Consider the following 22193-nt stretch of genomic DNA (forward strand, 5'->3'; position numbering starts at 1 on the left):
GTGCTGCTGGAAAGCCAACTGTGGCTGCAAGCTGTACGGCTGCAGGTAAAGCTGAGCTGGGTCTAGCAAGCGCAGCATTCTGTTTCCATCTGGGACAAGCCAGAGGCTTCTGGAAACCTCACGAACAGCACCCACAGGCAAGATTTCTCCATGCTTGTTTTCCCTACAGCAGCTAGAATTCAGTGGTATGCTGCCTTTGAATCTGGAAGCTCTACTTAGTTTTCATGGCTAAATGGGGTGGGGGAACAGGAAACTATTCTAGAAGTGATTGGAGGAAAGCGCTGACCTTGCCATCCATGGAAGGGCAGCCAACTGGTGGCCCAGGGGACACTTTCTCTGAGCATCCCCCCCCCCCCCGGCTCCTGGTAAAGCCAGCAATTTTAAGTATGGGCATGACTGCAAATCTGTCCTTAGATTCACTCATAAAGGGGAAAATATAAAGCAGAGTCCATTTTTAGTTAGGACGTACAGGATTTCCTCTGCTAGGCACATCTCCTGTGCCATGCTGCTAATTTCCTATGGATCTGACCATTAAAACTGTTTTCTGTTAGGAAACCAGTACTGGAATCTGAAAAGTAACCACGATGAATTAAAATCTACACTCTGATCATATCCAGGTAAGGTTACTGTAACGTGCTTTATGTGGGGCTGCCTCTGAAGACTGCTCAGAAATTCCAGTCCATCCAAAATGCAGCAACCAGATCACTGTGGGGAGTTGGAGACAGGGAACATATCACCCCCATGCTGAAAGACCAGCAAGGATTGTCTGTCTGCACACACCTGAACAGCTTGGGACCAGGATACCTGAAGGACCGCCTCTTCCCATTTTATCCTGCTTGCTAGTTAAGATCTTCATCTTAATACAGGAAACACAGCATTGCTACAGTGGCCACCAATTGTGTGATGACACGTAACCCACTTTGTGTTCATCATCATCATTAACCTTTAATAGGCATAGTTCAAAAAACATCTCATACAGATTCTCATGATCAAAATCAAATCACACCAACCCAAGATGAACAAACCAGGGCCCCTATCAGGCTCAGAAATATACGGAATATATAAAATAAGAATAAATATGAAATATATAAAATATACCACATTATTGGAGTTAAGCAAAAGGTTAAAATAAACTTCCCATCCAGCCGGACAGTGATACAATACAATAAACAATAATAGTTATAATCATTGACCATTCACTAGATAAAACCACAATCACAACAGCAACTTTGTGTTCAAACACACTTCCTCGCCTGATGAAGAAGAAGAGTTGGTTTTTATATGCCAACTTTATCTACCTTTTAAGGAGAATCAAACGGGCTTACAATTGCCTTCCCTTCCTCTCCCCACAATAGACACCTTATGAGGTAGGTGAGACTGAGAGAGCTCAAAGAGAACTGTGACTAGCCCAAGGTAGCCCAGCTGACTTCATGTGAAGGAGTGGGGATACCAACCCATTGCACCAGATTAGAGACCATCGCTCATGCGGAGGAGTAGGGAATCAAACCTGGTTCTCCAGATTAGAGTCCACCGCTTTTAACCACTACGCCACGCTGGCTCTGACACGTGCCCTCTGTCTACCACTCCATGGAGGCATGTGTGGGCAAAGACCCAATGTGTTTCTTCCCACTCCCGGAGGGGGGGGGCAAAATTACACCAATCAGGCCATATCACACACTGTGTGCATGGTCAAGGAAGAAGCACCACAGGAAGAGCCTTGTATGACAGGTAAGCATGTAAACTGCCCCACTGGAATGAAAAAACAGCTTTTCACCACTTGCTATCAGCAATGCTGCCTCTGGCAGACTTCTAGGATTATTATTCCCAGACTGCAGAATCTCTCCCCATATTTTAAAACAGTGGCCATTTATTCATGGTAATTAGCAGCGCGTTCCAGGCTGAATTGCCCTGCATATTTTTTTGAATTTTATATGCTGAACAGTCATTCCGGAAGTGACTGTGAAGCCAGTGCATACCTGCTTCACATTACTAAAGAGCTCACTTAACGGGAAGCCTCCTCAAAGAACCATGCAAAGCAACAGCGGGGAGTTAGCTATACACATGCTAATGACTCTGCAGTCAGGAACAAAGGAGCAGGCGAGTGGTGGGGGTGGAATTTCTCCTTTTGCATCGGGACAGTGAATAGGCATTTTTAAAGTCGCATTTTTAAAAAGAGCTTTGAGTAAGCATCAAAATTGACCATGAATAAATGGCCAGTGTGATTCTTGGGTGGCAGACACCTGTTGCATTTTGTTATCACACATCTTGCTCTTGAAAAATTTAAACCAGACCAAACCTTTTAAATTTACTGTGATCTAGCAGTACTGTGAGAGACAGTTACCAAGACAGAACTACCACACCACCCAACATTTCACAGATGAAAACAGTCAGGGTCATTTCCATATACGTGTAGTATCAATGTTCTCAGGTTCAACTGAGATAGTCCAAAGAAAGTTTGATCAGTTGAATTCCATCTTCCCCCAGATTGCCCCCCTCACAAGCCCTCCTCTGCCTTAGGGTTGGTTCATAGGAGATCAGGAGACTCTACAGCTGTCCCAAACGTCCACTTGGTGATGCTGCTCCCTCCCCTCTCTCCCTGGAGGTGCCAGTAATGAACTGGGAAACAACTTCTGCCACCAACAACTCTGAGAGTATCTCCTGCTAAACAGAGTCACATGTCTAGCACTCTGTACATATGTTGCTGTTTACAGGCTCCACCAAGTTGCCATGCTTCCTGCTATCCTCCTCTAAGCTAGCACGGGGAGATCTATCACAACTTTGTAATTTAAAGAGATGTAGGAGAGGTGAACCCTTCTACCTCCTCTGGCTTCATCACTGCACACTCTTTTCTCCCATAAGCCCAGCTAGGAAACTGAAAGTGAGCTGGGCTGGGCAGAAAAGTGCCTGAAGTGATGGAGCAACATAAGGCTGGGGCAGGTTTAGCTCCCCCCATCCACGCACACCTTTTGATGTAAACACAGGAGCTCCAAACCCTCACTTTCCTGATATATGAACAGGGCAGACATGTGAAAAAAATTAACACGGCTGCCAACATCGAGTTGGATCCTACTAGCTTCATGGGAACTCCATCTATGGTTTTTGTCCATGCAGAACCCAGAATCCCAAGCTTAGACTTTTTTGCGGTAAAAAAGGGCCTCTTTCATCCGTTGAGAAGTTAGTAGGATCCAACCATTCTTTAAAATTTGGACTCTAAAGTACACAGAAACTTGTTTGCATGGAATAAAACAGTATTTGTATCAATAAATGGCACAATCAATGGTGAGTGGACGTGAAGAGCCCCCATAGCATTGAAAAAAAAATTGACCCCCCCCCCCCGCAAGAATCCCTCAACAAATCTGGCTTATTTGCCTTTGAAATTCAGTAATGAAACTTCATCATCACCCTCCACAGTTTCCTCTAATTTAGAAAAACAAATCACTGCCTGGTCCTGAAATTTCTGGTCATGATAATCAAAAACAAATGAAACTTCACAGATGCGTCTATAGTATCAAACACTACATCCATTTTTTTTCTTAAAAAGCTTCAAAATGTGTTTGGAAAACCCTATAAAGGTGACAACTTACTGTAATTTCCCATGACAAAAAACAGACACCAAAGGATGAAAGCTGCAGACGCTGATCGCTCCTTCCTGTTCCCTACGTGATGTCAGTAGTTAAAAATGATTGGATGTGTTATAATAATGGTTTACAGCAATCTGGTGTCTGTTCCAGGCATGTCACACTTGACTGCTGTATTGTAATGCAAGGAGTAAGTTACATTACATCTCAGGAGAAACAGGGGAGGGGGGGTGTTAGAGGTCTTCCAGCCACCTTACAATAACAAGGGAGCAGAGACCAATTGGCTAGTTAGATGTGACCAGCATACTCAGTTCTCCATATAAGCCTTTAAAAGCAAAACTGCCACCCACCAAGAAGGCTCACCTTGACTTGAGTCTGTGTTCCTATTTTTGACGCCCATTTATCAGAATTGAAAGCTGGAAGCAGTTGTTACCACCCAGCATGGTAAAAATGCATCAGTCTGGTGCAGACTGCTAGTCCCAGAGGCCCAGGTTCAAACCCCTCTCTGCCATGAAGTTTGCCACAGGCCAGTTCCTCTGTCTCAGCCTAATCTACCTGACAGTCCTGGATGAAATTTGAATCCAGTACCACCTAAGGGACCAATAAAATTTTCCAAAAACAGCTACCCACCTGAGACTGATAGTCCTGAGCTCGCTTGGGGTAACTGAGGGATATAAATATGACAGACAGACCAATAGAAGAGTATGCATGGAGTGATCCCACAGAAAATGGGCACAGAATCCAGCGAAGATACTCAGCAAAAATTCACATTTTAAACAAAGTATGTTCCTTTTGGGTGCAAATATATGCTTGCAAGCAGCTTCTCATGAAATCTCAGATGTCAAAGAAGTGGCTGAATGAGTTTTTACTGGGAATAGAGGTCAAATCCCCCAATTCCCCTTTGTTCCACTCCACAACTACCAGATCTAGTTTACGGTACGCAGCTAGTCAGCACTACAACATACAGCAAGTAAAATAAATTGAACAATGCAAATTTGCTCAGATAGCACAGGTCACAAATTCTGTTTTGCTTGACAATAGGATACATTTAATTTACTAGTGAGTAAGACTCGATTTAAATAATGGTTTTCTGCATAAGGACTCATTCTTGCTGGTATAATCTTAATATTTACAACCAAATGAAATTTCATTTTTAGAATAGTAACTTTTCAGATTAGTTTTAGTTATATCAAAAAATTACTGATTTGGTTATACTATTATATATATATATATATATATATATATATATATATATATATATATATATATATATATACACACACACACACACACACACACACACAATTATTGTGAGGTGAACTATGTCCAGTTCATTTGGACCACCAGGTCTTGCATTTCTTTGTTGCAGTGTTTGCATTTTGTCTGCCTTACCCATAGGTAAAGGAATTTCATTACAATATTCCCAAACTGGGTCTCTGTTATGGCCTGCTGCCATTATAGATTTTCTCCTCCAGGGAGAAAATAATATCATAAACTTCAGGTGATGCACACAAAGATCCCAAGACTTGTGGAGAATTCTGCTCAAAAGGTTTCACATTCATTTTTACAGCTTGCTCCTCCCTCCTCACACTTAGCTCCTTGTGCAGATCTATTCCACTCCAAACAATCTTGTATTAAGTGAACTTCTTGAAATTTAGCACTTAAGATATAAGGGGCTGATTCTGTGTACATAGATTTGCAAAGAAACAATGAGATTAAGGACTTTTTCCTTAACTCTGTGTGTTTAGTTTATAACATTTTGCTGTAAAGAAGAGGCATGTTATCTCTGCAGACACAAATTCACAGTTTTGAGTACTGCAAAACCAAGCATCTGCAATAATATCTTCTAGATAGAAAAACTGCTCAAAATAAACTTACAGAAACCTCTGGAAGAGCATGAAATTATGAATGGATTAATGGAATTCATTTAACAAAAATGTAAACATTGCATGAATATACAACCTCATATCTGTACTACATAATTAAAAACTAAACCTTGTTTCATGATGAATAACCTTTGGACTATAATGTATCTTAAATAAAAATTATCTTTTGATAGATTTTTCCTCAAAAAGCATTTTATTTTTAAAAATCTGATTTAAATTAAAAAATCTGATTTAAATTAAAAATGGATTTTAATTAAAAAATAATTGGCAAAGAATCTGGATTGTCTGAGTACTGATTTTAACTTCTTTCTTTTACTGCAAAGTACACATAGTGGTAAACAAAAGCGGAGACTGAGCTAGGCCGTGTACTGCAGCAACTGCAAACCCAACACTCCAGTTATCTCAAGAGGTGTCATGCACTTCTCAAAAAGTTCTCAAAACAAAATTAATGATACTTCAAGTAAAACAAATATATGCAACACTGTTCCAGGGGTAGGGTTGCCAACTGCCAGGTAGTAGCAGGAGATCTCCTGCTAACGCAACTGATCTCCAGCCGATAGATCACCTGGAGAAAAATGGCCGCTTTGGCAATTGAATTCTATGGCATTGCAGTCCCTCCCCTCCATAAACCCCGCCCTCCTCAAGATCCGCCCACAAAATCTCCTGCCGGTGGCGAAGAGGGACCTGGTAACCCTATCCAGGGGTAAATTTCAAAACTGTAAATGTGTAGGTTTGGATCCTAAGAATCCTTTTCACTGTGGCTACTAACCACCAAGAACTGAATTTTGGGGAGCAAAGAGAGAAGTTAGAAATTTCTGTTCCATAAACTGAACTATAAATTATGCTGGCATATGCAATTGCTACAAAAACATCAGTGTTCCCACTTGAATTGAACACATAGTTAAATACTTTTTATTTTGTTTATACTGCATATAATTGAAAGTTTTTAATTCTATTTTGAGAGGGTGTTGCAAAATGAAACAACAATAGGTTGTTACAATGCCAAATCAAGGGGATCAGAAATGCTTTTAAAAGAGGCTCAGAGCACCCAGAGTGCGCTTTGGGCTTTCTCTGCTGCTTATGTGACTGCAGCATCTGAGGCAAACGGAGCTCTGCTGTTCCCAAGTGCTCCTTTCACATCCTCTGCTGGGGAACGACGTGCCCCACCGGTCAGCAGTCAAACTGGACCTCTTCTGTCTCAGGTACTTGCTGCTAGCAATGGCCAGCTCAGAAGGAAAGAGGCAGAAGTAGGACAGACTAGCATGGTGTTGCGGTTAAGAGGAGCGGACTCTAATCTGGCGAACTGGGTTTGATTCCCCGCTCCTCCACATGAGCGACAGACTCTAATCTGGAGAACCAGGTTCGATTCTCCACTCCTTTACATGAAGCCTGCTGGGTGCCCTTGGGCTAGTCACAGTCCTCTCAGAACTCACTCAGCCTCACCTACCTCACAAGGTGCCTGAGTGGGGGGGGAGGGAAGGCAACTGGAAACCGTTTTGAGACTCCTTACAGTAGAGAAAAGCAGGGTACAAAAAAACCCAACTCTTCTACTACAAGTAGTGAGCAACAAAAGACAGAGCCCAGCAGTAGGGTTGCCAACCTCCAGGTACTACAATCAAAAAACAGCATGTAGACTCAATTAAATGCAGTAATTTTTTACTATAATCACAAATGAGACAAGGCAAAAAATCCTACTATCTAAATCCTACAATCTAAATCCTAACTCTAAATATCAATGCACAAACTCGAACTGTACAGTAATGCGATAACAAAATCCAAAAGAACCCTCATTGGGACAATCACAATATACAGAGACTGCAAAGTCCTTTAAGAGTGTCTATTGTCGGGGCTAATATTGCCCAAGATAGGTCGTCTCTTGTATCCTATGGAAAGAAGATACCAACAAGGAAAGGCATAGCCCAGGAGTCACGTCTAGGCGCAGCCCTGCAACGGACGCCACCTCCAGATCAGTGTGCGTTTCGTCGAATTCGGCTTCTTCAGCAATATTATTTCTTTTATTGTGTCTAAGCGAATTTGCTTGTTCTTTATGTGTTCGTGGGTATAACAACCTCTGTAAATAAACATATACAGCTAACTAGTATTTTCCTAAGTACAAACATATCTCCTTTCAACATCAGTCTATTTTTTATTTTTTACATTTTTTACAAAATAAATGGAATGTCATGCTCACCACAATAACGGAAGACCATCACACCTCTCTGGGTTTCTGGTTCTTTACTGAAACACCTACATAATTGAATTAATGTTTTCCCTTCTGTTTTAACCATGATTAGAAAATGGCCAGCTGTGTCTAATTAGTACATGGCTAGAGTCATAAAGGATAGGAGTAAATGGCTAAGGCACTATCTACGAAAGAAAAAACGGTTCCCAAACTAATCCAAGAAACAAGACAAATCAAAATCAGTATTTAAACCAGCGGGTGCTAGCGTCTTAAAGAGAAAGATGTATTTCATTTCCTGCCTTAGAAGTATTTTTCTGATGTCTTGATAAAAATAAGAACGAGGTTTGTATTGCCAAATGATAAAAAAAGAGTACGTCATTATACATATGTCATTTTTAAAGGAAGTGCTCTGTGAGAGGCGCTTCTAAGACTTTAGCACGTATCCGAGCTCTATGTTCACCAATACGCAATTTAATTTGTCTGCTGGTAGAGCCGATTTACATCAAAGAACAAGGGCAAATAATTGCATAAACAACATTTGGAGAAGAACAATTAGTAAAATTTCTTAGTTGGAATTTGAAATTGAATGAAGGTGAACTTACTTCCTTAACCTGCAAGTTAAACGGACACATTGCACATGCGCCGCATTTGTAATGGCCAGGTGCGTTAACTCTTTGTCTCCTCTCCAATAAGTCAGTTTTTACTAAAGAATTCCTCAAGGAGTCTGTTTTTCTAAGACCGGACATTGGAAAATTTTCACATCCAGGCACATTCCTCAGTATGTGCCAGTGGCAGTATATAATCCACTTAATGTCATAAGTAAGATGACTAAATTGTAAGGATCCAAAGATCCGAGATTGTGAGTGGTGTGTGTTTGTTCTGGTTTGTAGGAGAATAGCCTGCTCTCTTTCAGCAGCTCTGTCAAATGCATGTTGTACTACTGTTTGTGGATAGCCCCGATTCTTAAACCTAGTACTTAATTCCTGTGCTGCATTCGTGAAGTCTCTTTTATATGTTGCAATGCGTTTTAATCTAAGAAGTTGTCCAAAAGGCAAATTATTTTTAAGATGCAATGGATGGTATGATCTGAAATGCAACCCTGCGCCACGATCTGTGGTCTTACGGTAGGGTTTGACTGCTACCGTATTCTTCTCTATCTTAAAGACTGTCACGTTCAAAAAAGATATAGAATCAGCGCTGCACTGCCCTGTAAACTGCAAGTTGGTGTTAACCAAATTTATCCATTCTAAAAGCTTTTTAAAGTGTTCAGCCGTATCAATAATAAGAAACAAATCATCAATAAAACACCACATGTGAATGGAAAAGTTCATGTTGGAACAATTGCTGCTGTTAAAAAAAAATCATATATAAATTAGCGACTGACGGCGCACAGGCTGCACCCATTGCCACTCCCTCTGTCTGAACAAAAAAACTGATCTCTATACCGGAAAAAATTATTCTAAAAAATGATATCAAGTAAGTTTAACAAAAAATGTGTGGGAGGTTGTAGTGCAGAGCGCGAATCGAGTCTATCTTCAATGATATTTCTGGCTTCCTCTAGCGGAACACTGCTATAAAGCAATAAGACGTCCAGGGTGGCAAAAACAGCCTCTTCTGAGACAGTGAAATGTTCTATCTGTTGAATGAAATGTCCTGTATCTTTAATGAAAGAAGGTGTAGATTGTACAAAAGGTTGTAAAAAAGAATCAATGTACTGGGACAAGGGTCCAAGGAGACTTCCTACCGCTGATATTATTGGACGCCCTGATTGTCCAGGGATTTATGAATTTTTGGTAATGAGTAAAAAATGGGGACCCGTGGAAACTTTTCTGACAAAAAATCTGCAACTGGTTTAGTAATATAATTTAATGCTAAACCCTCAAAGACCACTGTTCTAATAATTCCTAACACTCTCGTAGTGGGGTCTGAGGGAATTCTTTTATAATATTTCTTATTATTAAGTTGTCTCATATTTTCTATGTCAGATTGATTCATATTCATAACAACCAGCGCGCCGCCTTTATCCGCGGGTCTACAGACTATATTAGAATCTTCTGAGATATTTTTCAGTATTCTATGCTCCTCAGGAGAAAAATTAGCGGAGCCTCCATTTTTTTCTTTTTTCTAGTAGCTCTGCATCTTGTAAAACCAAAGATTGAAAGGTATTTACAAAATGATGAGAATTTTTTGGCACAAAGGTGGACTTGGGTCAAAATTCATTTTTACTTTGATTAGGTTGTCCTTTAAATAATTCCCTTAGTTTAATATTTCTGAAAAATTTGTAAAGGTCTACTCTGGTTTGAAAGCCTGAATAGCCTGGTGTGGGAACAAAACCAATACCTAAATTGAGTACATGTTTTTCAGTTTCAGTAAAGAACCTGTTGGACAGATTAATTACGAGGTCTTCTTGCGCCAAGGACCCCTCTGTGGTCTCGGTCGGAGCATAAGAAAAATCCCTCCAACTGGGGCGTAGATAATAAGAGGAACTAAAAGAACCCCCGCTGGTGATACCAGAATTACCACGTTCCAAAGAGGAGCCTTCTGAACCAGAGTGTCTGGTGTCTCTGATTCTACCTCTCTGTTGTGGTTGTTTTGAACCCTTCCCTGTCCAATAATATACTCTCTCAGGAGAACCTCCAGGTACTAGCTGGAGATCTCCTGCTATTGCAACTGATCTCCAGCTGATAGAGATCAGTTCCTCTGGAGAAAATGGCCGCTTTGGCAATTGGACTCTATGGCATTGAAATCCCTGGCCTCCCCAAACCCCGCCCTCCTCCACCCCAAAAACCTCCCACCAATGCAGAAGAGGGACCTGGCAACCCTACCCAGCAGTCAGGTACCAATTTGTGCTGCTTCCTGAGAATGAAACCATCCAGTAACTGAGCACCTGAGAGGGAAGTGACCCACCTTAGACAACTAGCTGCTTCCCTCCCTGACACCACCAGAGAAGTCAGCAACAGCACAGCTGGAGTTGTTCAGGTGCTAAAATCCCACGCGTGTTAAAAGCTGAGCTCAACAGCGCTTTTGCAGCACCACATAAGAACATAAGAAAGGCCCTGCTGGATCAGACCAAGGCCCATCAAGTCCAGCAGTCTGTTCACACAGTGACCAACCAGGTGCCTCTAGGAAGCCACAAACAAGATGACTGCAGCAGCACCATCCTGCCTGTGTTCCACCGCACCCAATATAACAGGCATGCTCCTCTGATACTAGAGAGAATAGGTATGCAACATGACTAGTATCCATTCTAACTAATAGCCACGAATACCCCTTTCTTCCATGAATATGTCCACTCCCCTCTTAAAGCCCTCCAAGCTGGCAGCCATCACCACATCCTGGGGCAGGGCGTTCCACAATTTAACTATGCGTTGTGTGAAAAAATACTTCCTTTTATCTGTTTTGAATCTCTCGCCCTCCAGCTTCAGCAGATGACCCCGCGTTCTAGTATTATGGGAGAGGGAGAAAAGCTTCTCCCTGTCCACTCTCTCCAAACCATGCATAATTTTATAGTCCTCTATCATGTCACCCCTTAGCCACCTTCTTTCCAAGCTAAACAGCCCTAAGCATCTTAACCGCTCCCCATAGGACAGTTGCTCTAGTCCCCTAATCATTTTGGTTGCTCTTTTCTGCACCTTCTCAAGCTCTGTAATATCCTTTTTAAGGTGTGGTAACCAGTACTGTACACAGTATTCCAAGTGTGGTCTCACCATAGATTTGTACAAGGGCAGTATGATATCAGCAGTTTTATTCTCTATTCCTCGTCTAATTATGGCCAGCATGGAATTTGCCTTTTTTACAGCAGCAGCACACTGGGTTGACATCTTCATTGAGCTATCCACTACCACCCCAAGATCCCTTTCTTGGTCTGTCGCTGCCAGCACAGATCCCATCAGTATATATGTGAAGTTGGGAGCCTCCTTGGAACGCCCCTCTCTGCACACAGCGATAGTTGCTTCCCTGAGAGAGTCACTGCACCAGATTGAGGCTGGCTATGCAGCAATGCTGTTCTGCCCCAAAGGAGCGGCTCATCAACCAGTGGAAACAAAACAGCTATCATCATCTTAGCTTTGCCTCTGAGCTCATCTTTGCCTTCTTTCATGATTCCTCGTAAAACAGTCAATATTTTTTTCTTCAGGACCTCCAGATGTGCTGACCAGCTGCTCTTGACCAACCAGCAATATGATTGTCGGGTAACCACCTTTAAATGGAGACCAGACTGCTGACCTTGGGAGGCCCATGAAATAAAACCTGATATTTTAAAGCCTGAAAGCTGCTTCTTCTTTTAAAGCGTAATGAAGAGAACGGAAATGTCCATAAGCAGATAGCTGAAGCCATAAATCCACCAGGAAAAGTCTCTCCATTAAAGGGTAGGGAGCAGTACAATAGCAGAGGGGATCTATCATTAAGGCAGCCGCCGCCAACACAGAGAGAAAGGGGCTCGGAATACTGGTGTGCTGAGGACTGGATCTTGAACCTGCAGAAAGTCCGGCACTTGGGACCGGGAAATGGGTCACATGGGACAAGATGTTACATCTCACACATGTCTGGCCACACACCAGAGAGACCAGAAAGGTTGTCTCGTTATTTACAACCTACCTTTCTGCCAGCATGGTGCAATGGTTAAGAGCGATGGTCTGGAGCGGTGGACTCTGGAGAACCAGGTTTGATTCCCCACTCCTCCACGAGTGGCGGAGGCTAATCTGGTGAACTGGACTGGTTTCCCCACTCCTACACACGAAGCCAGCTGGGTGACCTTGGGCCAGCCACACTCTCTCCGCTCCACCCACCTAGCAGGGTGTCTGTTGTGGGGAGGGGAAGGGAAGGTGATTGTAAGTCGGTGAAATCCTACTTTGATAGCCCTTAAGTGGTAGAGAACGTTGGCATATAAAAAACAACTCCTACTCCTCCTACTCCTCCTTCTCCTTCTCATGTCCGCAAAGGGGCCCCAAGGTGTCTCACAATAAAATCAGAAATCAAACCGATGTTTGAAAACAAATGACAATTTAAAACCATGCTATCCATAAGCATCCTGTATAATATAACAGTCTCCAAATTAATAGAAGGGCCACTTGAAAGGTACGCCTTCCAGGCTCTTCCGAAAGGCCGCCATTAAGTCCCCAAATGCTATTGGCAAACCATTCCACAGAACTGGGGCCACCACTGAAAAGACCCCAGGAGCAGATTGAGACCACTATGGGAGACAGCACCACGAGCAGCTGAAGATCAGAAGAGCAAATCTTGGGCAGGAGATTATATTGGGAAAGACGGTTCCTCAAGCAGGCAAACTCTAGGTTGCCAAAAGGCTTTACAGGTAAGAACCAGCTGCTTGAAGTGAGCCCAGAAACAAACAGGTAGCCAATTCAGCTGCACAGTTATACTGTGACTCTCCCGAGACCACCACCTCTGCCTTCACATCCAGCTCTTTTAACATGACAGGAAAATGATCCGTCAGTCTTCATGAAAGGATATTAGGATTTCTAGTTTTTTGGGGCCTGGTAAGCTATCTGGTAGAAACCTGAGAACTATAACTCCCAGTACTCTTGGTGGTGGAAGAAGCCAATTCCAGTTCCAGTGCAAAATGAGTACCTGTATGCAAATGAGCATTTAGGCATAAGTTGATTATAGCTTTGGCCAGCTATCTTCAAGGCAGCTGCTAAATAACGAACTACAGATAGGGTAATAGCCTTATCTTTACTAGATAGCAAATATATTAAATGATAATCGTGTGAACATACTGGAAAGTGTGAGATCAATGAAGTAATAAACAAAGAACTTACAGGAGAACATAAATCACAACTGTATAAAAAATGGGTAAGTGTTTCTGTCTTTGCCTTTCCACAGGGGCAGACAGTGGGGGAAGCAATGAAAGCAAACAGCAGCCACTCACAACAGGAACCAAACCCTCTGAGGGTTGGAGGGGGGAGGTCTTTTGTCAGCTTTCTTTCCCCCTCCTTCAAGTCTCCCAGCCATGTTGTGATGATGGAAAGGAGAAGTTTGGACTCGTATACAGACAGAAAGCCGTTTGGACAGTTCCTTCAGCAACACCAACAAAAAGGCCAAACGGCTCTAAGGTTGTACAGGTTAAGCATCCCTTATCTGGACTACTTGGAACTAGAACTGGTCCGTATTTCGGATCTTTCTGTATTTTGAAATATTTTGGAGTTTTTGCATATATGTAAGGATATCTCTTGGGGATGGGACCCAAGTCTAAACATGAAATTCATTTATGTTTTATATATACTGTATACACATGAATGTAATTTTAAACTATATTTTTAATAATTTTGTGTACATTGAACCATCAATAGCGCTGCTGAGGGCCTGTGAGTAACGCCTGCAAGCCAGCTCAAAACGTCTGCTATTTGGATCAGTCTGGATATCGGATGTCTGGATAAGGGATACTCAACCTGTGTCCACAGGAGCCAAGCTCTTCCTGAAAATAGCAGGAGAGGGAAGGGGAGAAACAGTTCTCTTTGGGAGCCACTCTTTCCATAACATAGAACTACCTCTCCCCCCACAAAAAAGCCAGCATTTACCGTGAAGAGGGGAACCGGATGGGCTGCTCGACAGCCCAGGGACAGGACTGCAACGGCCACCCTGCTTGGAAGTCAGCTCCTGCTCGATCTCTTCCAGCCCCGCACTCTTCTGGAAGCGGCTCATGCGGTTCACCACCCGCGGCGACATGTGTGTACGGACACAGGGTTGCCCTCCATACGGGTTGATGGGGAAGACGTGGGATGTGCCCCGGAGAGTGCTGACCACCACCCAGCGGCAGTCATGGCTGAAGGAAATGTCTTGCACCTGAAGAAAAGGATGAGAAGGGGACAGATGTTATGCGGTACAGTTAACAGACATGTCAGGAATAAGAAATCTACTCCAGTATACCAAAAGCCCTGACCTGGATGGCCCAGGCTAGCCTGATCTCGTCAGATCTCAGAAGCTAAGCAGGGTCAGCCCTGGTCAGTATTTGGATGGGAGGCCATCAAGGAATATCAGGGTTGCTACACAGGCAAACCACGTCTGAATGTCTCTTGTCTTGAAAACCCTATGGGGTCACCCTAAGTCAGCTGTAACTTGACAACACTTTCTACCTCCACCATACGAAAAGACCTACCCCTTCCTTCTCACAGCTAACCTGAAATCCTCGTGCTCATAAGTAGTGAAGTGAGAGCCACCCCCAAACAAGGATGAAGTTTCTGAATACATTGGGGGGGGGGGAAATCCCTGCATATGCTGAAACAAGTTAGTTTGCAGTTTTCAAAAATGGACAAAAGATCATCTCCCATATCAATGGCTCATAGAATCATAGAGTTGGAAGTGGCCACACAGGCCATGTAGTCCAACCCCCTGCTTAATGCAGGATCAGAACTTGGCACACTCACAGGAGCTGGTCGGGAAGTGAAAACAGCCTTGGAGCAAGTCAAGCTGAGTGGCCCCCTGCTGTGCCAGCACTGCAGGGTCAGTTAGCTCAGGGCTGGCAATGGGCATCAGCTCACCCACCGTGCCATCCCCCCCAAAAGGAAGCCGTGTTGTGCTGCGGCTGATGAAGGATCCAGGCTGAAGGGACCCTGAGGCTTGGGTAGAGTTGCTGGGGCTTGCCTCTGCTTGCTCTTGGCCACCAGGGGCCCCCTAGGGCAGTGGCCCACCCACCAGGAAATCTCCTTGTAATTGAAATGACCAATCAGCCTCAGCATGCTCACCTGCAGGATGCACCCAATGTTAAGGGCTGTTGACTAGTGGTAAGGGGGAGGGGAGGGAACTGGCCTGAAGCTGGAACCCTCCACATTGGCTGTGTTCTGTACATGCAGCCGGCCCACGTGTCAACTGAAATCATGCTGGATGGGTGCCCTGAGACCTTTGTAGCCTGTCACCTTTATACCAGGAGTCTTAAGATGGGGAACTTTCTACCTCAGCACCCCTCCTTTGCTTGACTCTGATTGTTGAGGCTGAGTAGACACGATAGCACCAAAGCCCTTAATGAACCACACAGGCTTAACTGAGTGAAAATTGGCAAGTGAAGTCTTTGTCTTTAAATTGAGTTGGACACCTGGAACCTCCCACAGCTCAGGGTAGGGGGGATCACGGAAGAAGAGGAGGAGGAAGAGGAGGAGGAAGAAGAAGAGGAGGAGGAAGAGGAGGAGGAAGAAGAAGAGGAGTTGCTTTTATATGCCGACTTTCTCTATCACTTAAGGAAGAATCAAACCAGCTTACAATCACCTTCCCTTCCCCTCCCTACAACAGACACCCTGTGAGGTAGGTGAGGCTGAGAGAGCTCTAAGAGAGCTGTGACTAGCCCAGGGTCACCCAGCTGGCTTTGTGTGGAGGAAACCAACCCAATTCACCAGATTAGCATCCGCCGCTCATGTGAAGGAGTGGGGAATCAAACCCGGTTCTCCAGATTAGAGTCCACCGCTTCAAACCACCACTCTTGAACCCAACTCCATGCTGGCTCTTGCTGGAAAGAGTGGACAATGTCTGCTTGAAATATCAAAAGCTGAAAAGGCAAGCTGGATAAGATCCCAGTTATGGGGACTGGTGGCTTCAGTGCCCTGAACACCTCCTTTCTCCTCCCCATGATTAACGAAACCGGAATAAATTATGCAATGTCAAGACAAATAATTGATTAATAAAGATGAGCAGGCTCCAAACTGGATCATAAATTTGGACCCCAACTTTAGGGCCAAAGGGTTGATTTTCCTGCTAAGGCTAACCTAAGAACTTTGCTGGGAATTTAGTAATTCTCCATAAAGCAGCAGAGTGCCTCAAATGCTGCTCTGAACGTTTTCTTGCAACGTCAAGGGTCCAGATCTATAAAGTAAAATTGCTGTGCAAAAAATAAAAATGCCACAAAAAACCACTGGAGCCGGGTGTAATTTTTTAATTGAATCTAGTCTTGTGAGCCTTCCCCCCCTTTTAACAGCATGTAAGGTACATATTGGCTACTTGCTCATTTTTCATTCTGGGGAAGCATGAAAAGTGAGAGGTAAATAACTGCCAGAAGAAATTACAGATTTGTGCCAAAAATTTGGATGTGGTCTACATTTAAGGTTTAAAGAGGGGGGCCTTCAGGAGGTAGAACTCTGAACTTTCCCTCTTAATTCATGCGTGTCAACGTTGCCTATAATTTGGAGCCAAGGGTTTGAAGACGAAGCCTGATCCTTCCTAGGTGCCTACCCTGTGAAACCGCTTCCTTGAACTGGAAAAGTCAAAGCCCAATCAGAAACTAGCAGGGGGCTCGAGCATACGTGTGGTTAAGTGGCTGGCAAGCCCAACCCATATGACGAGAGGCATGTTTCCATAGTCCTGTAAGCTACTGCAGACCTCGGCAAGATCAAAATGCAACATGTCTCCTACCACTCTGGGCAAGACAGATTGTTGGCACCTCCTTAGATACTGGCATTGCCTAACAGTCTTGGGACCCGTCCTGAACGCCATTGCCTAGCATTTGAAGGTATTTGACTTCCACGGGATCTACAGAGTTTGTCTTTGGATGGCCATGTCTACCCTTGTGCTTTGCCATGTAACTGCCCTGGCTCACCCCATCCCCCCAAAAAAAAGAAAAAAGTAAAAGCAAGGGATGGTGGTGGTTATTGACCAGATCATTGTTCTCCATGAGATGGAAGGCCAACATCCACAGTGCTTGATGTGTGCGTGTTAAGTGCTGTCAAGTTGCTTCCGACTCATGGTGACACTATGAAACAAAGTCCTCCAAAATGTTGTATCTTTGACAGCCTTGTTCAGATCTTGCAAACTGAGGGCCATGGCTTCCTTTATTGAGCCAATCCATCTCTTGTTGGGTCTTCCTCTTTTCCTGCTGCCCTCAACTTTTCCTAGCATGACAGTCTTTTCCAATCACTTTTGTCTTCTCATAATGTGACCAAAATGTGATAGCCTCAGTTTAGTCATTTTAGCTTCTAGGGTCAGTTCAGGCTTGATTTGATCTAGAACCCACTGGCCTGTGCATGCGCAGTACCCATGTGGGACTGCACAGAGGCCCACTCGATGAACACAGAATTAGGATTCCCAAAATACAGGCAAGACATTCATTCAAAAAGTGCACATGCTAAGCACATAGAGAGAAAGAGGATTGTGCCTCTGGGTACCATTCCTGAACACCTGCACCTACAAACATCTGCAGTGACTTTGAACACAGGGCACAGTTAAACAAGAAGCTGCCATCTACTGAATCAGACCGCTGGTCTATCAAGGTCGGTGTTTTCTATTCTGACCGGCATCCGCTCTCCAGGGAACTGGGGGGGGGGGAGACTAAATGCTCCAATCAGTCCTGATGTTGGGGCCCAACAGGAAGGCGGCAAAACCAAAGGTGAGACTCCATCTCAGAGAGAAGGAGTGGGGAAACCCCCCCCCAAGTGAGTGGGTTTCAAAGGAGTTTTGAGATTGTTTAATTTTTCTGCCTTTCTCATAGCTGACGAGCAATTGCCTTGCGACAAACAGTGCTGGATTGACTGAGTTAAGGACTTAGACAAAGGTTTCTGCTCGCAAAACCAACAGAGATGCTGCCAATCAAAGTTGACAGTAATGGGAGAGACACACCCCCTCCAGTGGTCCAACTCTACATAAAGAAGCTCTTTGAATCTTTTGACCAGCTCAGTTTTCTGCAGTAGCCTCCTTACAAAGCTGAGGTCCCTTGTATAATTACCTCTTATGGGGGTCTTGGAGCCAAAGCGAGGGAAGGATTTAGTTCTTTTCAAAGCTGGATTTTATGCAACCCCGTGATGGAAATCACATTCCTCCTCTTTTAAGGGCATGCAAGACATCTTCAAGTAGCTTGGGGTTCAAGTGCTTTAGCCAAAGAAAACCCCTCAAAAGCAATGGCTGAATGAAAATATGTTTTTGCAACAAAGGTAAGCCCAACACAGGTGAATGGGGTTTGAATGCAGCAAATGAAAACACAGGAGGGAGGGGATTAGCTTTCATTACATGATTAAATGGCACGAGCTTAAGTCAAATTCGGCAGAGTTTCGACAAGGCCGGCTTTCACAATGCCAGAAGTGCTCCTCTGTTGGGATAAGGCCACAAGCAAATCTTAAACAAAGTATTCCAGAAACGTATTTCAGAATATCCCAGACAAAAGTCGTGAGGATTTGCTGAGCTGTATGTCTCTGTATCTGAAGCCTTCAAAAGAGAAATGGATTTAAAGACCACGTGACTCACAGTAATACATTTGCCTGAAAGCATATCACTCACCACAGTACTTCATCAACAAGACGTGGAGAACCTCCACCTCTCCCCCCCTGCTCCAAATTCAGTTGCCCACCTGTCCTTTTCAATTCCATTGGCAAAGCAAAAGGAGGCACTACGTATATTGTTCAGGAGGTCCCCCAAAATCCTGAGACAGGATTCAGATGATGCAATGAGCAGCGCTTCGCTTTAACCAGTTGACACAACAAGCTCTCTTCAGTCTTCAGTAACAAATCCCAGTTTGTGCATAAACTCCAGGGTCGCCTCCTTCTTTCTTCCTCTCTGCACCCCACATGGAGGGCAAATTCCCTATACTGCTGTTACTGAAGTCAAGTAGCCACATGGTACAGGTTGTGAATGCACATCTTGTAACAAAACAATAATGAGTACAAAGAGTATTCATGGAAAAAAGGTAAAGGTAATCCTCTGCAAGCATCGGGTCATTACTGACCCATGGGGTGACATCACATCCCGACGTTTACTAGGCAGACAGTTTGTGGGGTGGTTCGCCATTGTCTTCCCCAGTCATCTACACTTTACCCCCAGGAAGCTGGGTACTTATTTTACCAGCCTCGGAAGGATGGAAGGCTGAGTCAACCTTGAGTCGGCTACCTGAAACTGACTTCCATCAGGATCAAACTCAGGTTGTGAGCAGAGCTTTTGACTTCAGTACTGCAGCTTCCCCCTCTGCACCACAGGCCTCTTCACGAAACCAGCTTAAAAACCCGATTTGAAAGCCTACTTTGATAGCCACTTAAAAAACAACAACAGTTTGTTGGACAGTCTGCAGTCACACGTCACAACTAATGGGTCTGATCAAACCACAGTTTATTGCAATGTCTGAATGCAATCCGACAGCATCAGCCATCTTTGGCAACTCTGGTATGAATAATGTACAATGGTTTTGCTAGCGCCTAATGTTCCAGTTTGTTCCACAAAATGCTTTGAATTTATCATTGCTCAAAATGGATTACCATACCTGGAGAGGGGGTACAAGACAGGTGGAGAGAGAGGAAGTCCTATAGTAAGGGAAATTAAGAAAAACCAGGGTACCATCATGCATACAAAAATCTAATTCTGTTGTTCTTTCTGTCTGTTACGTTTTTATCCCACCTTTCCTACAAGAACTTCAGAATAGCATATGGTTTCTCTTTCCTCCATTTTGTCCTCATAACAACTGTGTGGAATAGATTAAGGCTGAGAAAGAGCAACAGGATAGAAGTCTCTCTCTGTGAGTTGATTGTAGGGTTTGAACCCACATCCTAACTACTACACCATACTTACCCATGCTTGTTTCTGTCTCTTGGTCTACAACATGAACAACAAGAGAAAAGACAACATGCCTTGTGCATGAGGATATATACAGATTGCCTCAATCACTGGGGTCTCCAACATGTGCAAACAATATGTGGGGAAGAGGGGTTGAGCCCTCCTCCCCACCAACCTATCCTACAGACTACTGTTATAGAGCTAAGAAGAACTAAAAGCAACCACGAAAACCAGGCCCAGTTTCCTTCTGACCTAGCACTGTTGGCTTCAGAGCAAAACTCTACCGTCACTCCATACCACCACTTTGTTAGTTGCTTGAACAGCTACATATTAAGGAAGCAATGTCCTCATATTGAAATCTATAAAATGACCCAAATAGCTTTGTTTTTAAAAAGGAAAGGAAATACCCCAAACTAGAAGTGCTGATGTGAAGGAATGGATTTGCAGACCCTCTTGACCGAAGGGTCAGTCCTCAGGAAGTTGGAAAACCCCATGGCCATTCCAAGTCTCCATTCAGTGATGCTGGTCCTTCTCTTCTCTTCCCAGGGGATGCCAAAAACAAACTGAGTAACAACCACTGAGAGTACCTCCTGCTAAACAGAGCTGCACATCAAGCATTCAGTTTCTGAACTGCTGTTCAGAGGCTCCACCTAGTTGTCTTACCTCCCGCTTCGCTCGTACAAATTAGCACAGAAGCAATATTCAGACTTCAGACAGTAAGACCAAATAGGTGTGGTGTGTTTAGAGAGATTAGTCTTATTCAAAATACAAGAAAGTTTAATAAAGAATACACTATGTAAAAAGAATACACATAGTCTGTACAAGCATTCAGGATGAGCAAGGATACAAAGAAAAGGTGAAAGCACACCATCTCCTTTCCTTATACATAGTTCTTATTAAATAGGACGGGCTAGTATTAGTAGCTAGTATTACTTACAATACTTTAAAGTTCTCATGGTTGGGACTTCTTCCCATTGTTCCTTGCTGCATAGACAAGATGGAATCCCCAGGCAAAAGCTTAGTCCACCCTGGCTTGTGTCCATCCATGGAAAATGGCAACAGCAAGAGAGCTTCTTCTCTGTGTCCAGAGAGTTTATAGTTTCCTCTTGGGAAGTCCATCTCCACCTGGGGTCATTCAGCCCTTCATGCTTTAAGAGGAAGTGTTTACCATCTAGTCACTTGGCTTTTAGCAGTGGCTATCCTTTTGGAGTGTGACATTCTAGGAGGGTGTGAGATGGTAAACTATTCTCTTACCTTTGGTAGGAGCAAGCACCCAAGTTCCCTGTACTTGGAGCCTGATAGTTCATTCCCCACCCCACTCCTTCCTGCCAGCTCTGAGTTTGCAGCTGAGTTTCAACACACAGAATGCAGCCATAATGATTGAATTCCAGGTGAATTCCTGGGCAGAGGGCATTCCTCCACAGCTGATATTAGAAAACACTTTAGGGGGAATTCAGGAAGGATCTCAAAGGGATCTGGGCCAGTAATTTTCCTTAACATGACATCCTTTGTCTACTGTTAAATCTCATAAGATCCATGTTGGAGATGAATTACACTTGGTTTTTCTAAGACCGGATGCCCAAGATGCTTTGCTCAAGATCTTCCCAGTCCTTTGGAGCCTCCATTTCTAATCTGCACATTCTAAAGTAGCCAGTTGTGGTTACCATAACTGCTGAAGCCCAATTTGGATGCAGAACCGTTCCCTTTCCACCTCACAAATCCATGCAAACATACAGGACTGAGAGCCATTCTGCACACTACAAAGGAGCTACGCTGGTGCTGGAGACTTCGCACAAATGGCACCAGCCAAATGTCTGTAAAGAAAGAATTCTGTGATCAAGGTGATCAAGGTAGAAAAAAAATGCCTTGTGTGACCACCTGTCTTAATTCAGATAATGGAGCAGGTCTTCAGATGACAATCCCGATAATCAAGCGTGTACATATAAGAGTAGGTGGTCCCAGATTGTGTGGGGATTTAAAAGTCATAACCTGCTCTCTGAATTGAGCAAGGGAGCAAATCAGTAGCCAGTGCAGATCCTTTACATTGGTGAAATATACCAGAGAGCAACTTTGCTA

The 22193-nt window shown here is 43.8% G+C and overlaps 1 protein-coding gene across 1 annotated transcript in view; it reads right to left on the reverse strand.

Annotated features, from left to right (window-relative positions):
- The window catches only part of BCAS3 (BCAS3 microtubule associated cell migration factor), a 698169-nt gene that overhangs the window by 448310 nt on the left and 227666 nt on the right, over positions 1-22193 (reverse strand). Inside the window, exon 15 of the mRNA XM_056864967.1 lies at positions 14183-14447. Within this exon, the coding sequence (XP_056720945.1) occupies positions 14183-14447 (265 nt within the window). The remainder of the gene's footprint in view (positions 1-14182; positions 14448-22193) is intronic.

Source organism: Euleptes europaea, chromosome 19, assembly GCF_029931775.1.
Source record: "Euleptes europaea isolate rEulEur1 chromosome 19, rEulEur1.hap1, whole genome shotgun sequence".
Lineage (NCBI taxonomy): Eukaryota > Metazoa > Chordata > Lepidosauria > Squamata > Sphaerodactylidae > Euleptes > Euleptes europaea.